Genomic DNA, 16,290 nt, shown 5'->3' with positions numbered 1-16,290 from the left:
GACTAAATTATCCTTCATTTCTACATAAAACTTTCCAAAATACCCCTACTTTCTTTTAAAATATGTCCCCCTATTCATTGTTTTACACTATTCCAAGGTATATTTATTGCTCTTTCATTTTATTTTCAAAGAAAAAGAAGAAAAAAACTAGTTCCAAGACAAAAATACCCAATAAACACTTACTTAAATATATATTTTTGTGAAATCCTAAAACTCTTTCCATTTTCCTTAATTCTTGTGAAAAATGAGAAGTGAGCACTATATTATAGGACGGAGGGAGTACTACATATAGCCACTTCCAAGGCAAATTCTACTATAAATTGGAGTGCCCCATGAATATCATACTCCTAAGATTACATTTTTGCTCATTAATCATTTTAGATGGTTCAATACGAGCAAATAATAGTTTTGAATACACCATACATACTCATAGTATACGCAGATATATGATGAATTATGCAGATTTACGACAAATGTTTTAATTTGCACTATCAATATTCAATAGAAGATGTGTCCAAAATCTAGTAGTTAGATACTAACACGTAACGAACAATACATTTTTACATAGACTTATTAAAAAATCGCTTTATAAAGTATGAAATTTGTGAGAAACCACCTTATATATATTTTTTTGCGAAAACAAACCTTAAACAAAAAATTTCTTGCAAGAACAAACCTTAAACAAAAATTTTCTTTTGAGAACAAACCTTATGACCTTATTCCGATAATTGATCCAAGGTTCCGGGCATTGTCCATGTCATGGATTTTGTTGGATTTAAAAAGTCAATTGCCTTGCACATGCCATGAATGCCAAAACATTAGATCAATTATCAAAATAAAAAATTTTATGTTTAAGGTTTGTTTTTGTTAAAAAAAATATATATAAGATGATTTTTCAAAAATTTAATGTTTTATAAAGTGGTTTTTGACACAAAAAAGTCCTTTTTATATTTTGAAAGTAATTATGTGTATAGTTTATATTTATGCAACGTGAAATTCGAACCCTCTGAAATAACAGGTCATATGCTAGAGATTAGAGAGGATTTACACTCGTTAGGAGTTAGGCCTTACTATTAGCTAGCCATGTGTATAATTTTTGCATGACCTGATCTTTTCACCGTTCTTTTCAGCTATATATCTAGTTCCACCATGATGTCCTTAGAATACTTGCAATTAATTTCCTAAATACATCATAGAAATATGAAGTTTCTTATAGCAACTCTTTCTCTTCTTTTCCTTGTTCTTGCTTCATCCTTTGTTCATCCATCTCTGGCTCTTGCTGATGCAGTCAAGTCCAACACCAGTGAGTATTTTCTTCATTGATTTACTACTGTAATCCTATTTTTTTTTGTTTTTGGTAAAATTTGCCATTTTTGGGCCACTTTCAAGGAATCTGTCAAGATGAACACACATGTAAATTTGTGATATTATCAAAAAAAAGAGTAGGAAAATGACTAACCATATAAGCTCAAGATCAACCTCCGCTTAACTCAAATACTTGTATATCAAATACTTCACCTGTTTCATACGTACAACTAAGCTCCTTTATATGCTGTTGTATGTAGATGATAGACAACCAAGTAGTATTTGGCCAGTTAACCGTAGTGATAAGTTTTGTATCTCACAATTTGTGTAACTCAGGCCGAATTAGCCTATGCGAGATTACGATTCGTAGGACACTTCTCTTTACCAATAAAAATAAAAATCTAGATTTTTTTTTTACCCATATGAGCCACGAAGACAGTACAAAGCACAAAGAAGGGAAGGAAATTCGAACATGTAACCTATTGTTTAGATACTTTAATTTTAACTACTAGGCTAAGACATCCTGGTAAATGTAAATAAAAATGTAGACGATAGAGTACTAATTAAGTAAAAATTGTAAACATAAGTAAGACAAGTAATTTTAAAAAATTGGTAAGAAGAATTCATCTGGACTACCATCGTATAGAGTCCTCACTCAAAAGCCCATTACAAATCAGATACTCCAACCCCCTTCCCCTCTTGAATCCCAAACAAATGCATAGGATATGAATTAAACCTTAAACCTTATTAGGGAAGATGGGAAAGCTCATCGTTTGAGTCAACCTCAATTCCTATTAAGACAAGTAATTGAGTATAATTAATTTGTCTGTTTGCAAATTGAGTGTTAGAAGGAGTTTGGTTACATGTACAATGAAACAAAAGAAAGTATAAATTATACTGCACTTGTTTTCTCTTATTACCTGACATCAAGTGTGGAATTTTGTTCTATTATGTGATGCATGCAGATTCGTTTTGTGGCTCCAAGTGTGGGATTAGATGCAGTAAATCTGGACATGAAGACTGCATGAAATTTTGCTTACTTTGCTGCGAGAAGTGCAATTGTGTTCCATCAGGGACTTATGGCAACAAACATGAATGTCCTTGCTACAGAGACATGAGGAATTCTAAGGGCACTTCAAAGTGCCCTTAAATATGATTATTACCGTAATCTTACAAATTAATTGTCATAGAGTTATTTTAATTGGCAATATGACAACTAAATCCGGAGTTAGATAATATGATTTTAAGAGTAATTAGTCATTATGTGCGAAATAAATGTTGGTGTCACATGAACATCAATTTAGGCAATTGCATAATAGTGTAGCGTATCGAATTTCTTATGGTATTGGTAATATAAGATGTAACATGTAAGTGTGTTTTACCTCTTCTGTTTTAAAATATAGTTTTTATTTTATTTTTTTATGGTAATTTATGTAAGTGCTTCCTCCATTCCAAAATATAGTTCTCATTTCATTTTGTACAGTTTCCAAGACGTATTTTTGACTTATGATATCTTTTATTTTTTATTAGTAAAAAAATATAAAAAGTTGATATGATAAATTTACACATTGATACGAATCTAACAAGACTTCTCATGAATATGTTTTTTTTGTATATATTAGTAAGAATATTTGGTCAAAGTTTTTAAACTTTGACTTTCAAAATAGAAATGGGAACTATATTATGGATGGAGGGAGTATGATATAAGAGATAGTAAAGATTTTTCGTTTATTTAAATAAATGTTGTACGGAAAAAAATGATTTTAGGAGAGAGAATGGAGAATAATTGGTGAAAGAGTATTAATTGTAATATTTTGGTTGAATAAACAAAGGAAAAAATAAAATCAAGAAGCAAATATATGATAGGATACGATTTTTCCACATAAACTACCGAAAAATGTGGAATTAATATGGAAATGGGAATTATATTTTGAAATACTCAAAACGAAAATGGAAATTGTATTTTGGGACAGAGGGAGTAGTATATATTATGAACTCTATATTAGTTTACATTGTTCACATAAAAGACCATATAAGGGTCTATTTTCTTCGGCATAGAACTGAACTGAACTTAACTGAAATGAATAGTTATAGGTGAGAGTAAAAGTATTGTCAAGAGCTGAGCTGAATCGAACCGAATTGAATAGAACTGAACCGAACCGAATTGAATAGAACTGAACTGAAAATAAGTTGGGGAGAACAGATCCTAAATGTACTATTGTTTGTGCTCGATAAAGCAGATTAGTGTCGCGTAATTTGTTAGTCCCCTACATCAAGGTACAATTACCATAGACCATAATACACTTTTGAACTAGTCTAGCAAAAGTAGGTAGTAAGTTGTATTTCTGTATCGTTTCCACATAATAAACGTATCACAAATTAGTGACACTTGAGGCAAACAATCATAAAACAGAATTCATCCCTCAATTTACATGATTTTCGCTTATGATTCCCGTCTTTTTTTTACTTGTTACATCATTCATAAATGAATGGTTTTATGGCCTATCAAAAAGTAACAATATTTACATTTATTTTTGTCATCTTCCTATACTCTCAAATATTTGTCACTTTTCCGAAAAAATATGATTCACGTCACGCCATATATCTTTTCCAAAATACTTGTGACCAAAACAGTGTAGCAAGTAATTAAAGACGGAGGGAGTACTTCATTTATACTCCCCAGCGTAAGCGCATTGGCGCCTAAAAGTTACCGCAGAAGATGACGATTCAAAGTTCCTGGTGTAGTACTAATCAGCCTTCCCTAGCAATATACAGTTGCTGTAGGTTTCTTAGAAGTCGAAGAAGCCTAGTAGCCTGCAACAACAAAATGGAAAAGGAAGATAAGCATCTTGATGTATATGATCAGGGATGATGAAACATGAAATCTCACTTTCTCCTTTCAAAATAATAGGCCACATTTGAGTTTTTTGACCATTAAGTATATCATTAACTAAAACCTTAAAAAAGCATTTCTTACAAAGAAACATAGACATAACCAATAGAAGTAATATCCCAATATCACATAATAAACATTATGCCAAGTTTTTGTTTTAGATATAGCAAGCTCCGATTATCAGAGTTAAATGTAGCCTATTGTTTCAGAGTTCGGCTATAAAAACTTGACAGTTCTCCACAGAACAAAGGGTTTATGGACCTCGCTTCGCTTACAGACTAAAGGGAAGGTAATTAAAGGTAAAAATGTCAATATACACTTTGTTCTACTGAACAGTTAGCTGTTTATTTTCTTTCATGGCTTTAAGCTTGTAAATCTTTGATCCCAAAATAAACTACACTCTAGAATTGGTAGTAAGGGAGGAGTGTGAAATGGATAGTCGAATAGCGTACTTTTTCTTTGGCTCTTGAGGTTCCTGAGTTGGACAAAATCACTAATGACGGCACAGCTCCTTCTTCTAACACCTTTCTGCAGTATCTGTTACTCTCTGAACAGAAATGTACAAGTGCAGCAGCAGCATTCTCTTTTTCCCTGGGTGAACCTAGCTCAATTGCCTCAACTAGAAGAGATATTCCTCCTGCTTCAGCAATAGCCTTCCTTCCTTCGTAATTAGAAGCAAGATTTGCCAGCACAACCACGGCCCTGTCAACCATTCCCGTGGCAGGGTTCATTAAGTCTATCAGATGTTTTACAGCACCTGATCTCACTATTGTGAGTCGATTCTCCGCACATGTAGACAAGCAGAACAAAGCAGTGGCTGCATCTTTCTTACCTTGATGTGTTCCACACCGTAATAACTCTACCAGAGGGCCAACAGCTCCACAGCTTCCTATCCTAATCTTGTTTTCTTTTGAAAAACAGAGATTATATAGAGTTGCAGCTGCATTTTCTCGAGCCTCAGGGGTTCCTGTTTGAAGGACATGGACCAAAGGCTGAAATGATTCGGCTTTCACAATGTTGATCTTGTTGTTGTTGCTGATCGACAAGTTAAGAAGGGATGTTACTGCGTTTTCTTGAGTTATTATATCTGGACACTCAAGCAGGTCAACCAAAGGGCTAATGCCCCCACAACCTGCTATAGAAATTGCATTCTCCATGTCCTTGGACAATCGCCGGAGCTCAGAGGTGGCTTCCCTTATAGTTTGATCATCAAGTGAAGTAGTTTTAGTTTTCAGGTTTGCCACGAGTTCCCTGATACGGGTATCAATGCCCCCATCAACCTTATCTTGGGCTTCTTTTGTTTGTGTAGATACAATTACAGATGTGAGTTTCGTTTGACTGAACATAATTGTATCTTTTCAGTTGTTCCTTCTGCTGAATGATTGCTGAGCCAGAAGAATCCCTTGTTATCTGTAATCCAATTTGTTGATAATGTCATTGGCTTGTGATGAGTTCTGCAATAGTTTACTGACATGATCATCAGCTTTTTCGTAGGGTAACCATGGTGGACTGGAGTTTAAGGGACTTCTTATATGAGGCTACGAAGTTGTCTGTACAACAAACAACACATAGCACTATCTTTCAATATGATCATCAAGATTAGTGATTAATAAACATGCAAGAAATATGATCACGAAAAAAGCATGATTCTACTCTTTTGCTAAATTTGAGAGTCCAAAATCATGCATAATTGTTAAGACTAATCTCTAAGACATTGTCCTAGTCAGAAATCAATGGTTTTCAACTATTCGAAGGCTTTGTTTGGTTGGACGGAAAACATCACCAAGGGTAAACTCGTACCTATTCAAAAAGCTGCATACTTTAAAGGCTTCTAAATTCAATCATCATATGCTGATATTGTTTGTGTTTATATCTGCTTTAAAAGTTAGCATGAAAAACCCATAGACCGTAGTTGCTAATTCGACTTGTTTTTCGAGTTTTGAGATGATATGAAGCTGATTCAAGTATCAATAGACCTATTACGTTCAATTCATTAATGCCAATTTCAATAAAAATCAGTTTTAATTATCCAACACAAATTTCGACAGATAAAAATGGTTTGAATCAGTAAAAACTATCCCATGGTAGCAATTTAATAGGAATTATATCAGTAAAAACAAGTTTTAATAAGTTATAATCAGATTATTTCTATAAAATCGGATGAAGGATCAATATATTCATACACATTGACATTTTAGGTATCAAACACAAATCTGGGCAACAACAAACTGAAAAAAACCAAAGAGTCAGACCCACCAATAAAAAGTGTTTTCTTAATTCAATCAAACATTAAAATCAAACAAAACTTATCACATTTTCAGTAAGTAAATAACTATAGTATATCTAGCAACTTCAATTTACTACATATTTACCCAAAAATTCAATCTTTTTAATTGGAACAAGTAATAAATATATAAAAAAAAAAAACAATTACAAAAAACAAAGCAATAATTTTTTAATGCAGATTTACTTTAATAAAGCAAAAAGCAAAATTGAGATAACAATAAAAAAAAAGAAAAGGAAAGTAGTAGAACCTTAAAGAAGAAAACTCACAGCAGCAAAAATGGCGGTGTTCCAAAAAATCATGAGCAGTAGATTATGGAGACATAGACATTTCAAAACGTCGATTAAATTTCCGTGTGTTTTGGTTTGGCACTTTATATATGTGGTGTGGTGCAGAAATGCACGGTACTTTGCTTGACTTTTGACCATTTAGATGAAATTAGTCAATGGTAATTGGTAAGTAACCTAAGAAATAAAGAATTTATTAGATGCTATTAGTTGTAGTTCCTTTCTTTCTAGGCAATTCTCTGTCTTTGTAACCAACTTCCAACGATAACAATTGCGGAGTCATTCTTTCGAGTAACGTGTAAAAGCAAGACGATTGTCTATCATGGACTCGTGAGATGTGCGATGTGAGCCGTGAGTCTTCATCAAAAGATAAATTCGTCTATAATGTTGACCCACAAATTTTATTTAATATTTGTTTCATACGTTGGAGAGAAAAAAAATGTTGTATTATGTTGAAACTAGTCAAGGGGTTAACTAGTCTTTGTATGCTTGTGACGCAGTCGGAAATTATGGAGAAAAGCAAGCGCTAATCTTGATCAAGAACAGACAGATTTACAAGTGATAAATCTGTAAAAATTCGGAATCCACATAAAAGAGTATGAACTCTGCGATATTATTGAAAGTCAAAAACTGCCTCAAAACATTGACCTAATAATGTTTAAATACGTAAAACAAAACCCTAATACGAAATTAAGGAAATAATAAAATTCGAAAATAATTAAAAGGCTGATTTCGGGCCTTAAACGAACTCGGATGGCTTAAAAAGCCTATTAGCCGTGAGTTTGACTCGTTGGGCCGTTCCGCTTCCGAAAAGGTATCACAATAAGCAATCGGACTCCGTCGGCCCGATTAGTGCAAATCATTTCAGCCTTTTTGTCGCGCTTCCTTATCGAACTTATCCGCAAACCTTCCTACGTCAGCTTGTAATGCGTGAGGGAGTAAATTAAGAGAGAAGGTGACAGTTTAGTGGAATATCATCATGAATTCCAGGGTGTAAAGGGTTTGAATGTTCATCATAACAATAATGTACACATGTAAAATTTAAAAGCAAAATTGTGTTATTACAACTAATAACTTCGAATAGGTAAGAAAAATTGTTTAATAAGTTCCTCTACAGAAAGAAAATTTGACATCAATACTATTTAGCGAAGCATTAGATAATCATGTACATATGTAACGAAAATCTATAGATTAAATAAAATTTACATCAAAGTTTCAAATTAATTTAATTTAATTATCATGTGAGTAAGGTTATTATTGTTCTTTTTACATGGACACCAAACTCCTCAATAATTGGCTTATAATATAAATTATTAATGGTCAATTTGAGACTAATTTCACAGACAAAGCCCAATAGCCGCAATCGGGGGAGTTTGATGAAAAAAGAAAGTGGGTGAATAAAAATTAATAAACACAAACCAAACAACACTAAGCAGCAAAACAAGTAATTTCCTAGCTATAACAACTCCTGTCCAGTTCTCCAATAAACATTATGAAGACTCATTTGGAATTATGTCAGGATGATTCAACATGTAAAATGTTACCTATCTAGAAAAAGAATATTTATAAGCCTTTTTTCATAAACATCTCACATTCACACTCAAAAGCTCGAGCGTATCTGCTACCCTGCAAGCTAAGAGTGTCAAACAGTCATTCAAACATCATGTGAATTTAACTTGCGACTTGCAGACACATAAAAAAATACAAAGAAAAAAAGTTAGCACAAGAAACATTTTTCTCAACTATTGATTACATTATTTATCAGAAATTAAGAATTTTATCTACAAAATTTAGAGTGGCAATAGTCTAATTCTCTAGGCATTTCTTGTTAATCAAGCAATCTCCTAGTTGAAATTTGACATTTAAAATAAAAACCTGTGTAATTTCTTTTAGCGTGTTCGTAAAAATAATGCTAGAAGCAAAAATTTGGGACAAAAAAAAAACAGAAGAGAATAGGTCATTATTCATTCACAACGGCTGCAGTTCTTGCTCAAGAACAACAGTATCACTGTCAACAGGTTTGTATTGTATTGTTGTTTGCTGCCTCCATTTCCACACGAACCAGATCCCATAAACAGAGAGTCCCAGCATCAATGAAACAATAACTGCCATAACAACTAGTAAGTAATGTTGTTGCCACCAATTCCTGCATCATTCCAGAAAAATCAAAATTATGACCAGCAGAAATTAACAATTACAAGCAGGAAGTAAAGATTTTAAGCCCATTTTCATAAAGAAAGCGCGTAGTTTCACATCACGAAATTGCAACACTGAGTAGTGAGCAAAAAGGCCAGAGATATTACACCTAGAAATTAGGATAGTGTTTTTCATATCATTAGCATTCCACAAACTCCATCACGGAGATAAATTGAGAAAACGCAAGCTTCAATGGTCAACAGAAATTAGAAAAAAAGAACTTAGTACTAGTGATTATAGCAATGACTAGAGAAAGATCACGCAAAAAAACCGGAGAAACCAGAATATAAAAAAAAGTTGTTGTAAAACCTGAAAAAATAATTTTACCTTTTGACAGGTGGCTCGACCTTCCAATTGACCAACTTATAACTGCCAAAGGTGTCCGGAAGTTGGACATTATGTTCCGCTAGATGAGCAATTATATGCTGCACAAATAATGAACAAGTTAACATATGAAATCTACTTGCCAGCGTTCTTCTCTGTTATAATCTTTGATCAAGGACAACATACCATTGCAGTTGTATTTGCCATATACTTAGCTGGTCTTTCAGGATAAATTCCCCATGTTATTAGGGAGCCGTTTCCAGATGAAGTCAAATTTAGTAAATGAACCTGGAGAAACCAACGATATGCTATTTAACTAACAGATTGAGTCAAGAAAAAAAAAGATGTACACGATCCCAAAATGTCTTCTGATACTCAAACTACAACAGCTCAAGTTGGAAGATTATCCTCTCACATGAGGAAAAAGCAACATAATTTTGGACTACTAAAAGAGTTTCCTAAAAATAGGGTCATGATATGACAAGATATTTACAGGTAAGTGCAGTTGAATTACTTTAAAACATGTTTTAGTTCTTTCAATAGCATTGTTATCGTAAAGTCGACTTTCTGCTCAGCTCACCTGTGAAACATTGACTCCTAACTCTTGAGCAATGAAACCAGATAGCTCTTTTACACGAGGCTTCAACTCCGAGTCCTTGATGGTCAAAGACATATCAAATGTAATAAATCCAACTTTTATTTCTCCTGAGATTGAAGAGGTTAATAAAAAAACGTCAACAGACACATAAATAACCGAAATTTAAACATCAAAACACACGCACGCACGCGCCCCCCCCCCCCCCCCGCGCGCGCGCAAACACACACGCACACAAAAGTACGCATAAAGGAACCTCACCGGCATCTGGGCTTTCACCTAGGTGGTGCAAAACATCTACCCAAGTACACATTACCTGGAAGCCAATTATGTGTAGCACTAGCACATTCCAAATGTAGAAAAACCTTTTAGGGATAAACAGAACACAGCCTTCTAAGGCGATAAAAAACCACACACAGACACACATACAGAAAGTTGCTCTCTTAATGCATGCTGAATCAAGATTTGTTTAAAGTCTAGGGTAGGATTAATTTTGCAGCTCTAAAGTCATTTCTAAATACTCAAGAAACATAGAGGGCAATTGGAATTGTGCCAGATAATTATTTTCCATAAGCATACTATTAATATTCATGTAAGGATCTTGCCCTCCTTCAAGTTGGTGCCTAGGAAAATAACAAAATAGTATCCCAGGTCAGGCGAAATGCTTCACTCCTACGAAAGTAGTTCTAGCCTTCTGAGAGGTGCAGGAACTCCTAACATGCTATTAACTCTGAGTTTCCTGCAAATCAAAAAATCTCAGAACAACAAGAAACAAACGTCCTTTTTATAGTTTTTATACATGCTGCATTCCTCCCTATCTAGCCATTAACACCACTAAGTCACGTGATCTCTAGCAACTAACACGGCTGCATGTAATTGTAGTAAATTACTACTCTAGCATTAAATTAGAGGCTAGAGCTAGATATTTAAACTTCCGAAGGTATTAACTCAAACAAGGAAATTGAATGTCCTACTTGTCTGATCCAATAAGACAAATATATAATCATTTTAAAAGGCAATTTTTATGCAATAGAATTTTTCAAACTCAATCCATAACAAGCAAAAGGAACACTTAATGAATGTACCTGGAACAACATAACTTGGTACTCCGTTCGGTGCTGATGCTGGTGATATTCCTGGAGCAGAAACCTCCTCACTTGATTGCATGGGTCCAGGCGATGGTGCTGGCGAAGCGCCAGACACACGCAGTTTTTCCCATAACTCAGAGCAATTCGTCTTCCAAAATCCAACTTTCAAGTGTTCACGATCATAGGTCACAAGAGTATTACGGACCATTATTCCTATAGGGTTAAGTAAAAGGTGACAACAAGATTGATTACACACAATGAAACAAAACTACACAGCCCAAAGAAAAGGAAAGGATTGAGCAAATCAGAAGATCAGATAACTAATCAACCACGGCATACCTCCTAAAAGGGTCGTGGGATCCTTTCCATTCTGAAAAACTCCAAGGCAATACGCACCAGGCACCTTTGAATGCTGAACAAGGAATTAGATAGATGTAAGATTTGGTCTGATCTAGATAGAAGACCAACGAAGTGAGATCATCCTACTGATTTATCCTTAAAGAAATTGGATGCCATAAATTCAAAGTCGTTAAGTAGTTCAGAAAAAACAAGAACAAGACAACAAAATCACCTTAAATAAATAGTTTTCGGGAGATAGTGAATACTTTTGACCATGTTCAAAAACCATATCGACTGCAGGGAATGCTTTTGAAAGTTCTGAAATGTTGCTGCGAGAACACAAGCATGACAGCAATTCAAGAAATGGGACAAAAATCAACTGTTAAGCCAATCTACAAGTGTCAGCGGTCTACACTACCTTCCAGCACCAGAAAAGCAAACATCATTATAATTGGGATCAGGTCCACGGATTCGCTTAAGGTCATGAAGCTCGTTACTTAACTGCATTAACAACATACAGAAGATTTATTTGACACATATTGTTGCATATACAATATTTTCTACAGTTGTGGTAAACTGAATGTAAATAACTGAATCTAAAAACAAGTATTACCAAAGCTGTTAAAATTCGGAATTAGCCATATATGCTGCGGATAATAGCAGAACAGGAAAGGGGGGGGGGGACTGTAATACAGAAGTAGTCTAAATTTCTAGCATAGAAGATACCAAACTAAGCATCACTTTGTGTTGAGCATCTATATTCAGTTTCAAGTCTAAATCTAAGCCTAAACTTTAAATAATTGATATTGTATAAACCGAACAAACTACACTCTTTTTAAGTCATTCTTATTTAGTGGTTCATACAAACAAGAATGCAGCAAAACTTTTTTAAATAAGCAGTCAACAACAGACCCCAAAGTGCATTTTCAATTCAAATTGCATGTGTCTTATACTCTTCTTATCATAGGTCCATCAGCAGTATCTAGAATCATAAATTCAATATTATAACAAAGAAGCTCCTTCAAAATAAAACCTTACAGCATGTAAAAAGGCCACAAATGCTGGTTCTGGTAAATAGGCGTATGTTGTACCACTATCCAGAACAGTCCCGTGTTTTCCATCAAAAACCTTCGAATCTATAGACAGCCTTTTCCCAGCTACATGTAACTCCTTCAGCTCGATATTGTAATATGGACTGTTGGCATCCAGAAACTAGAGTAAATGTGTCAGATATTAAGGAAAATTATAGTGAATTTATACAGATAGCCAATCCTTCCAACCCATACCTGCGATCGGGGTCAGAATGGGTGAAGACCATGTTGGAGGGAGGTGATATTGAACCAAGAATCATAGCACCCCCACCAATATCCATCCCACCATAACAAAGTGAGAATGAATCACCGACTACACTTTTGTCAACAAGTTGATCAACAATGCTTAGTTCACCCCGACCCAGGCCCATTATACCATCAGCATGCTGACTGTACAGGTCCCCAGTTTCCACATTTTCACAGCCAAAGACAGCACGCTGGGGCTTAAGCTCACTCTGGTTCCCGAAAGATACAATATCTTCACCAAGAACGCCACTGCTGGAACTCATTTCAGCATACTGTCTCTCATAAGTACATTGAGCATTGTCACCATCACATGTACAATCAGGATTGCATTTCACCGGATGATAGGTGCTTGAAAGATCTGGTTGGAACTTTGGGTCCTGTAAATAGGAAAATTAGAGAAAACTTTGTGGAATCATCTTGTTTCATCAAATAGAACGCATGGACAGGAGTGACATGGAGAAACCTTTTTGTGGATGCAAGTGGCAACAACAAACATGTATTTCATATTTGAGCAGAAAAAAGATAGAAGACAAAAAATATATGTTCCTACATAAATGTTTAAAACAAAATCTCTATTCTACGAATGCTGAACAAAGTCTAGGCAGACACCAGTTGCCTCTTGCTTCGAAACGTTACGTCCAAGTTCCAACATTTGATAAACACTCTTATTAATCACAAGCATGGGGAGAAGCTTTTAATATCAATCCAACTTTTTTCCTAGTAAGGTAATAAAGCAACTCATTTCCCCAACTAGCAGGCCAGTATGCATGTTTAACCATACATAAGATCCCACCCTGCTAGAGCAGAAAATTCAAAAAAAAAAAAAAATGTAATTTCCTTATGCACATATAAATATCAATAAGATAGGGGGTTATATACAAAGCTTTTTCTAGAATTTGCATTACCATTATCCATATTTCGTTGTCACATTATCAGTTCAAATTATACTATCAATATGATAGCTACTTCTAGATGGAAAAAGTATTAGACCAATAAACAAGCTAGATGAATTGTACATTTTAAACACTATGTCAGAAGTGAAAACCTTGTACGAGTAGAAAAGACAAAATACGTTTTTCATCAATTATTACTACCTTTGCCCCATATTAGTTGGGGGTTGCAACAATTTGACTTGATGAAGTATAACAAAACAAATGTTAGTTATATAAGGTAATTTAAGAATTACTTCAATGTATATTTTCAACATATACCAAATTATGTAAATTTTACCAATATATGATTAGAGATATTTGCTTTGACAAGTGTGCCGATCTAAATATTTTCACTTTCTCTCATTAACTACTATCAACCTAGGGTGTTTGATGTATCCTATTCAAATGATTCGAAATTTGAAATTAATCAGAACTTACCTCAATTCATCTTAACATATTTGAGTTTATCTTAAAACTTATCTAAACTTAATCTCTCTTAAATAAATCAAAAGAAGATGAATTGAGCACTTGCTTAGTTGTCAAAGTACAAGGTGTAGTTACAATATCAAAGACCATATTCAAATGGCAGGAGCATCAGAGCTAGCTTGTCTACGGAGGCGCAAATTCCGGCGACACGGCAAATAGTAATGAAGCTTGACTGGCACTCTCATTCCTCTCAAAAAGAAATCAAACGCTAAGGATTGACTGGAAAAGTAAAATAGAGTATTGCTTGTGATACACTAAACCAGCATAATGTATTTCGTATACAAACAAGAAAAACCTCATTCAGATCCAACAACCGTCACTAACAAATTCAATCCTAATTCTAAGTTACTTCGAATCAAATTGCTCAAAACAACAAAATTATAATCAATAATCATTAAATTTAACACAGAATTTAAAAAAATTGAAATCACAAGAAAAATACCTGATGATTTCCACACTGATCACAATCAGAGCAAGGCACATAAGTGACTGTACTCCCTGTATCTACAATCAAGGCAAATTCTTGCGGCGGAGTTCCGATATAAAGCCTCGTCGTATAATACCTAAAAAAGTCCCCAAAAAAATTGATAATCAAAATTCAAATGAAATAAAATGCAGGAAATTCAATTATAGACATAGATATATACCCGTTCGAGAGGAGATCGTCGAAGAGACTCATGCGAGCATTGACAGGGATGAGTTTAGCTTGAAGATGACGCCGGAGTTTAGCGTCGGGAATTTTTCTGGAGAGAGAGAGAGGGAGTAGAAGAGGTGAACGACGATGATCGAGGATGACGGAGGTAGAATCAACGGTGGAGGTGAGGAGAGAGAAAAAGAAGATGGTGATGGTTATGGCGGAGAATCGGACGCGTCGCCGAGTCATAGTGAGCTGACTCGGGCGATTCACTGGCGAGTGTGTGAGTGTTTTGTGGTAAATGTTGACCGATTCGTAAGTGTCGACTCAGTGACGGAATGCTTGGTAAAACACGAAAAGAGAGAGAGAGAGAGAGATTGAGGATTGACTCGGCTTTTTTATTTAAGTAATTTTTACACTACTAGTGGTAGTGGGGTGTTTTTTTTGCTTCTATGCTACTTAATCTTAATCTAAGATTTGGAAGTGTGATTTGGCTAATAACAAGGAGGGAAAAAGCACTACCTATCTTAGTGGGATGTATTAAGACTTGCAAGTTGGAGGAAATTGAAAATTTCCATCCGCGTGTATTATGAGCATGGTATATTTAAAGTTATTTTTTTTGCTCATTGCTTATTTGAAACCTGAACATAATCATACATTAGGTAGATTTTGAATGAACAAATGAGCAAAAAATAGTTTTGGATGTACCATGAACATGATACACTCGGGTGTATGATGAATGTACTCCAAGTTGGAAGAAGGGTCCTAAAAGATGTGTCAATTTTATTTTGGTGATCAAGGAGTGTTTATAGAAGTTTATATGATATATCTGTATTAATTTTAATATTTTATAGGAAGGGTGTGAGCAGACTCGAAATATATTTTAGCTATATTATTTTTTATATTATACAAAATAAATGAAAAGTTATATGTAAATTGTGCATAATACTTGTGAAAAATTCAAAGTATTTATAGAATATATATATATATATATATATATATTATATATATATATATATATATATATATATATATTATAATATAATATATAATATATATATATATAATATAATATAATTTTTTAACTCAAATTGAGTTTTAAGGCAAATTGGACTAAAAAATTTAATCTCGAGACTTGACTCGAGTAAAAGTGTAACCATTCGAGCCAAGCAACCCCATGCTCGATTTCGGTTCGGCTCGTTAAGAATCTCAAACTCAAGTTAAATAAATATAAGGACCTTTGATAACACATTTTCTTTGCTAGTATGTCGGATATCTATACACATACTTTTATTCTTAAATTAAAAATCTAATATTGAAGTATATATTATATTTGACATATTTATATGGAGCTAATACTTGTTATTCCAAACTCAACAAAAGAAATATATAAAAAGAATATTTGCTTCTAAATAATGCTAACATCTTTGGTCATTTACGAATAATAATGTAACCTTTTGATTATTCCTGAATAATGCAACCCTTATACCCCATTTTATTTGAGTAAGATAAAGCCGAATAAAACCTATAAAAGAGATAAACTTGAACACTTAATGGTGAACAATTGATGGTAAAAAGATTGCTTAGAGC

The 16,290-nt window shown here is 34.1% G+C and overlaps 3 protein-coding genes across 5 annotated transcripts; 1 reads left to right on the top strand and 2 right to left on the bottom strand.

The window, feature by feature from the left end:
- Nucleotides 1-1,008: 1,008 nt before the first annotated feature.
- Nucleotides 1,009-2,787, top strand: LOC104894905 (peamaclein). The gene is made up of 2 exons (XM_010681268.4): nt 1,009-1,303; nt 2,271-2,787. Exons 1-2 carry the CDS (start codon nt 1,201-1,203, stop codon nt 2,453-2,455), a joined length of 288 nt encoding a protein of 95 aa, XP_010679570.1. The 5' UTR covers nt 1,009-1,200; the 3' UTR covers nt 2,456-2,787.
- Nucleotides 2,788-3,617: 830 nt separating this feature from the next.
- Nucleotides 3,618-7,175, bottom strand: LOC104894904 (U-box domain-containing protein 4). Of its 3 annotated transcripts, none has more exons than XM_010681266.4 (3): nt 6,733-7,175; nt 4,651-5,748; nt 3,618-4,119 (listed from the first exon to the last, which is right to left on the bottom strand). In XM_010681266.4, exons 2-3 carry the CDS (start codon nt 5,542-5,544, stop codon nt 4,057-4,059), a joined length of 957 nt encoding a protein of 318 aa, XP_010679568.1. In that variant the 5' UTR covers nt 5,545-5,748; nt 6,733-7,175; the 3' UTR covers nt 3,618-4,056. The 3 variants fall into 3 exon arrangements, with proteins under 3 accessions (XP_010679568.1, XP_019105580.1, XP_019105581.1); XM_019250035.3 differs by having other exon boundaries at nt 4,651-5,652; XM_019250036.3 differs by having other exon boundaries at nt 4,651-5,652; nt 6,752-7,175.
- A 1,311-nt stretch (nt 7,176-8,486) lies between these two features.
- LOC104894902 (aspartic proteinase 36) lies at nt 8,487-15,153 on the bottom strand. The gene is made up of 12 exons (XM_010681265.4): nt 14,714-15,153; nt 14,509-14,629; nt 12,598-13,025; nt 12,350-12,506; nt 11,730-11,812; nt 11,544-11,640; nt 11,312-11,384; nt 10,970-11,185; nt 9,870-9,994; nt 9,476-9,577; nt 9,293-9,390; nt 8,487-8,915 (listed from the first exon to the last, which is right to left on the bottom strand). The coding sequence occupies exons 1-12, from the start codon at nt 14,947-14,949 to the stop codon at nt 8,738-8,740; spliced, it is 1,914 nt and encodes a 637-aa protein (XP_010679567.1). The 5' UTR covers nt 14,950-15,153; the 3' UTR covers nt 8,487-8,737.
- Between the last annotated feature and the right edge of the window lie 1,137 nt (nt 15,154-16,290).

The sequence above is a fragment of the Beta vulgaris genome, chromosome 6 (genome assembly GCF_026745355.1).
Source record: "Beta vulgaris subsp. vulgaris cultivar EL10 chromosome 6, EL10.2, whole genome shotgun sequence".
NCBI classification, from domain to species: Eukaryota; Viridiplantae; Streptophyta; class Magnoliopsida; order Caryophyllales; family Amaranthaceae; genus Beta; species Beta vulgaris.
This window is presented reverse-complemented; position numbering and strand designations above follow the sequence as displayed.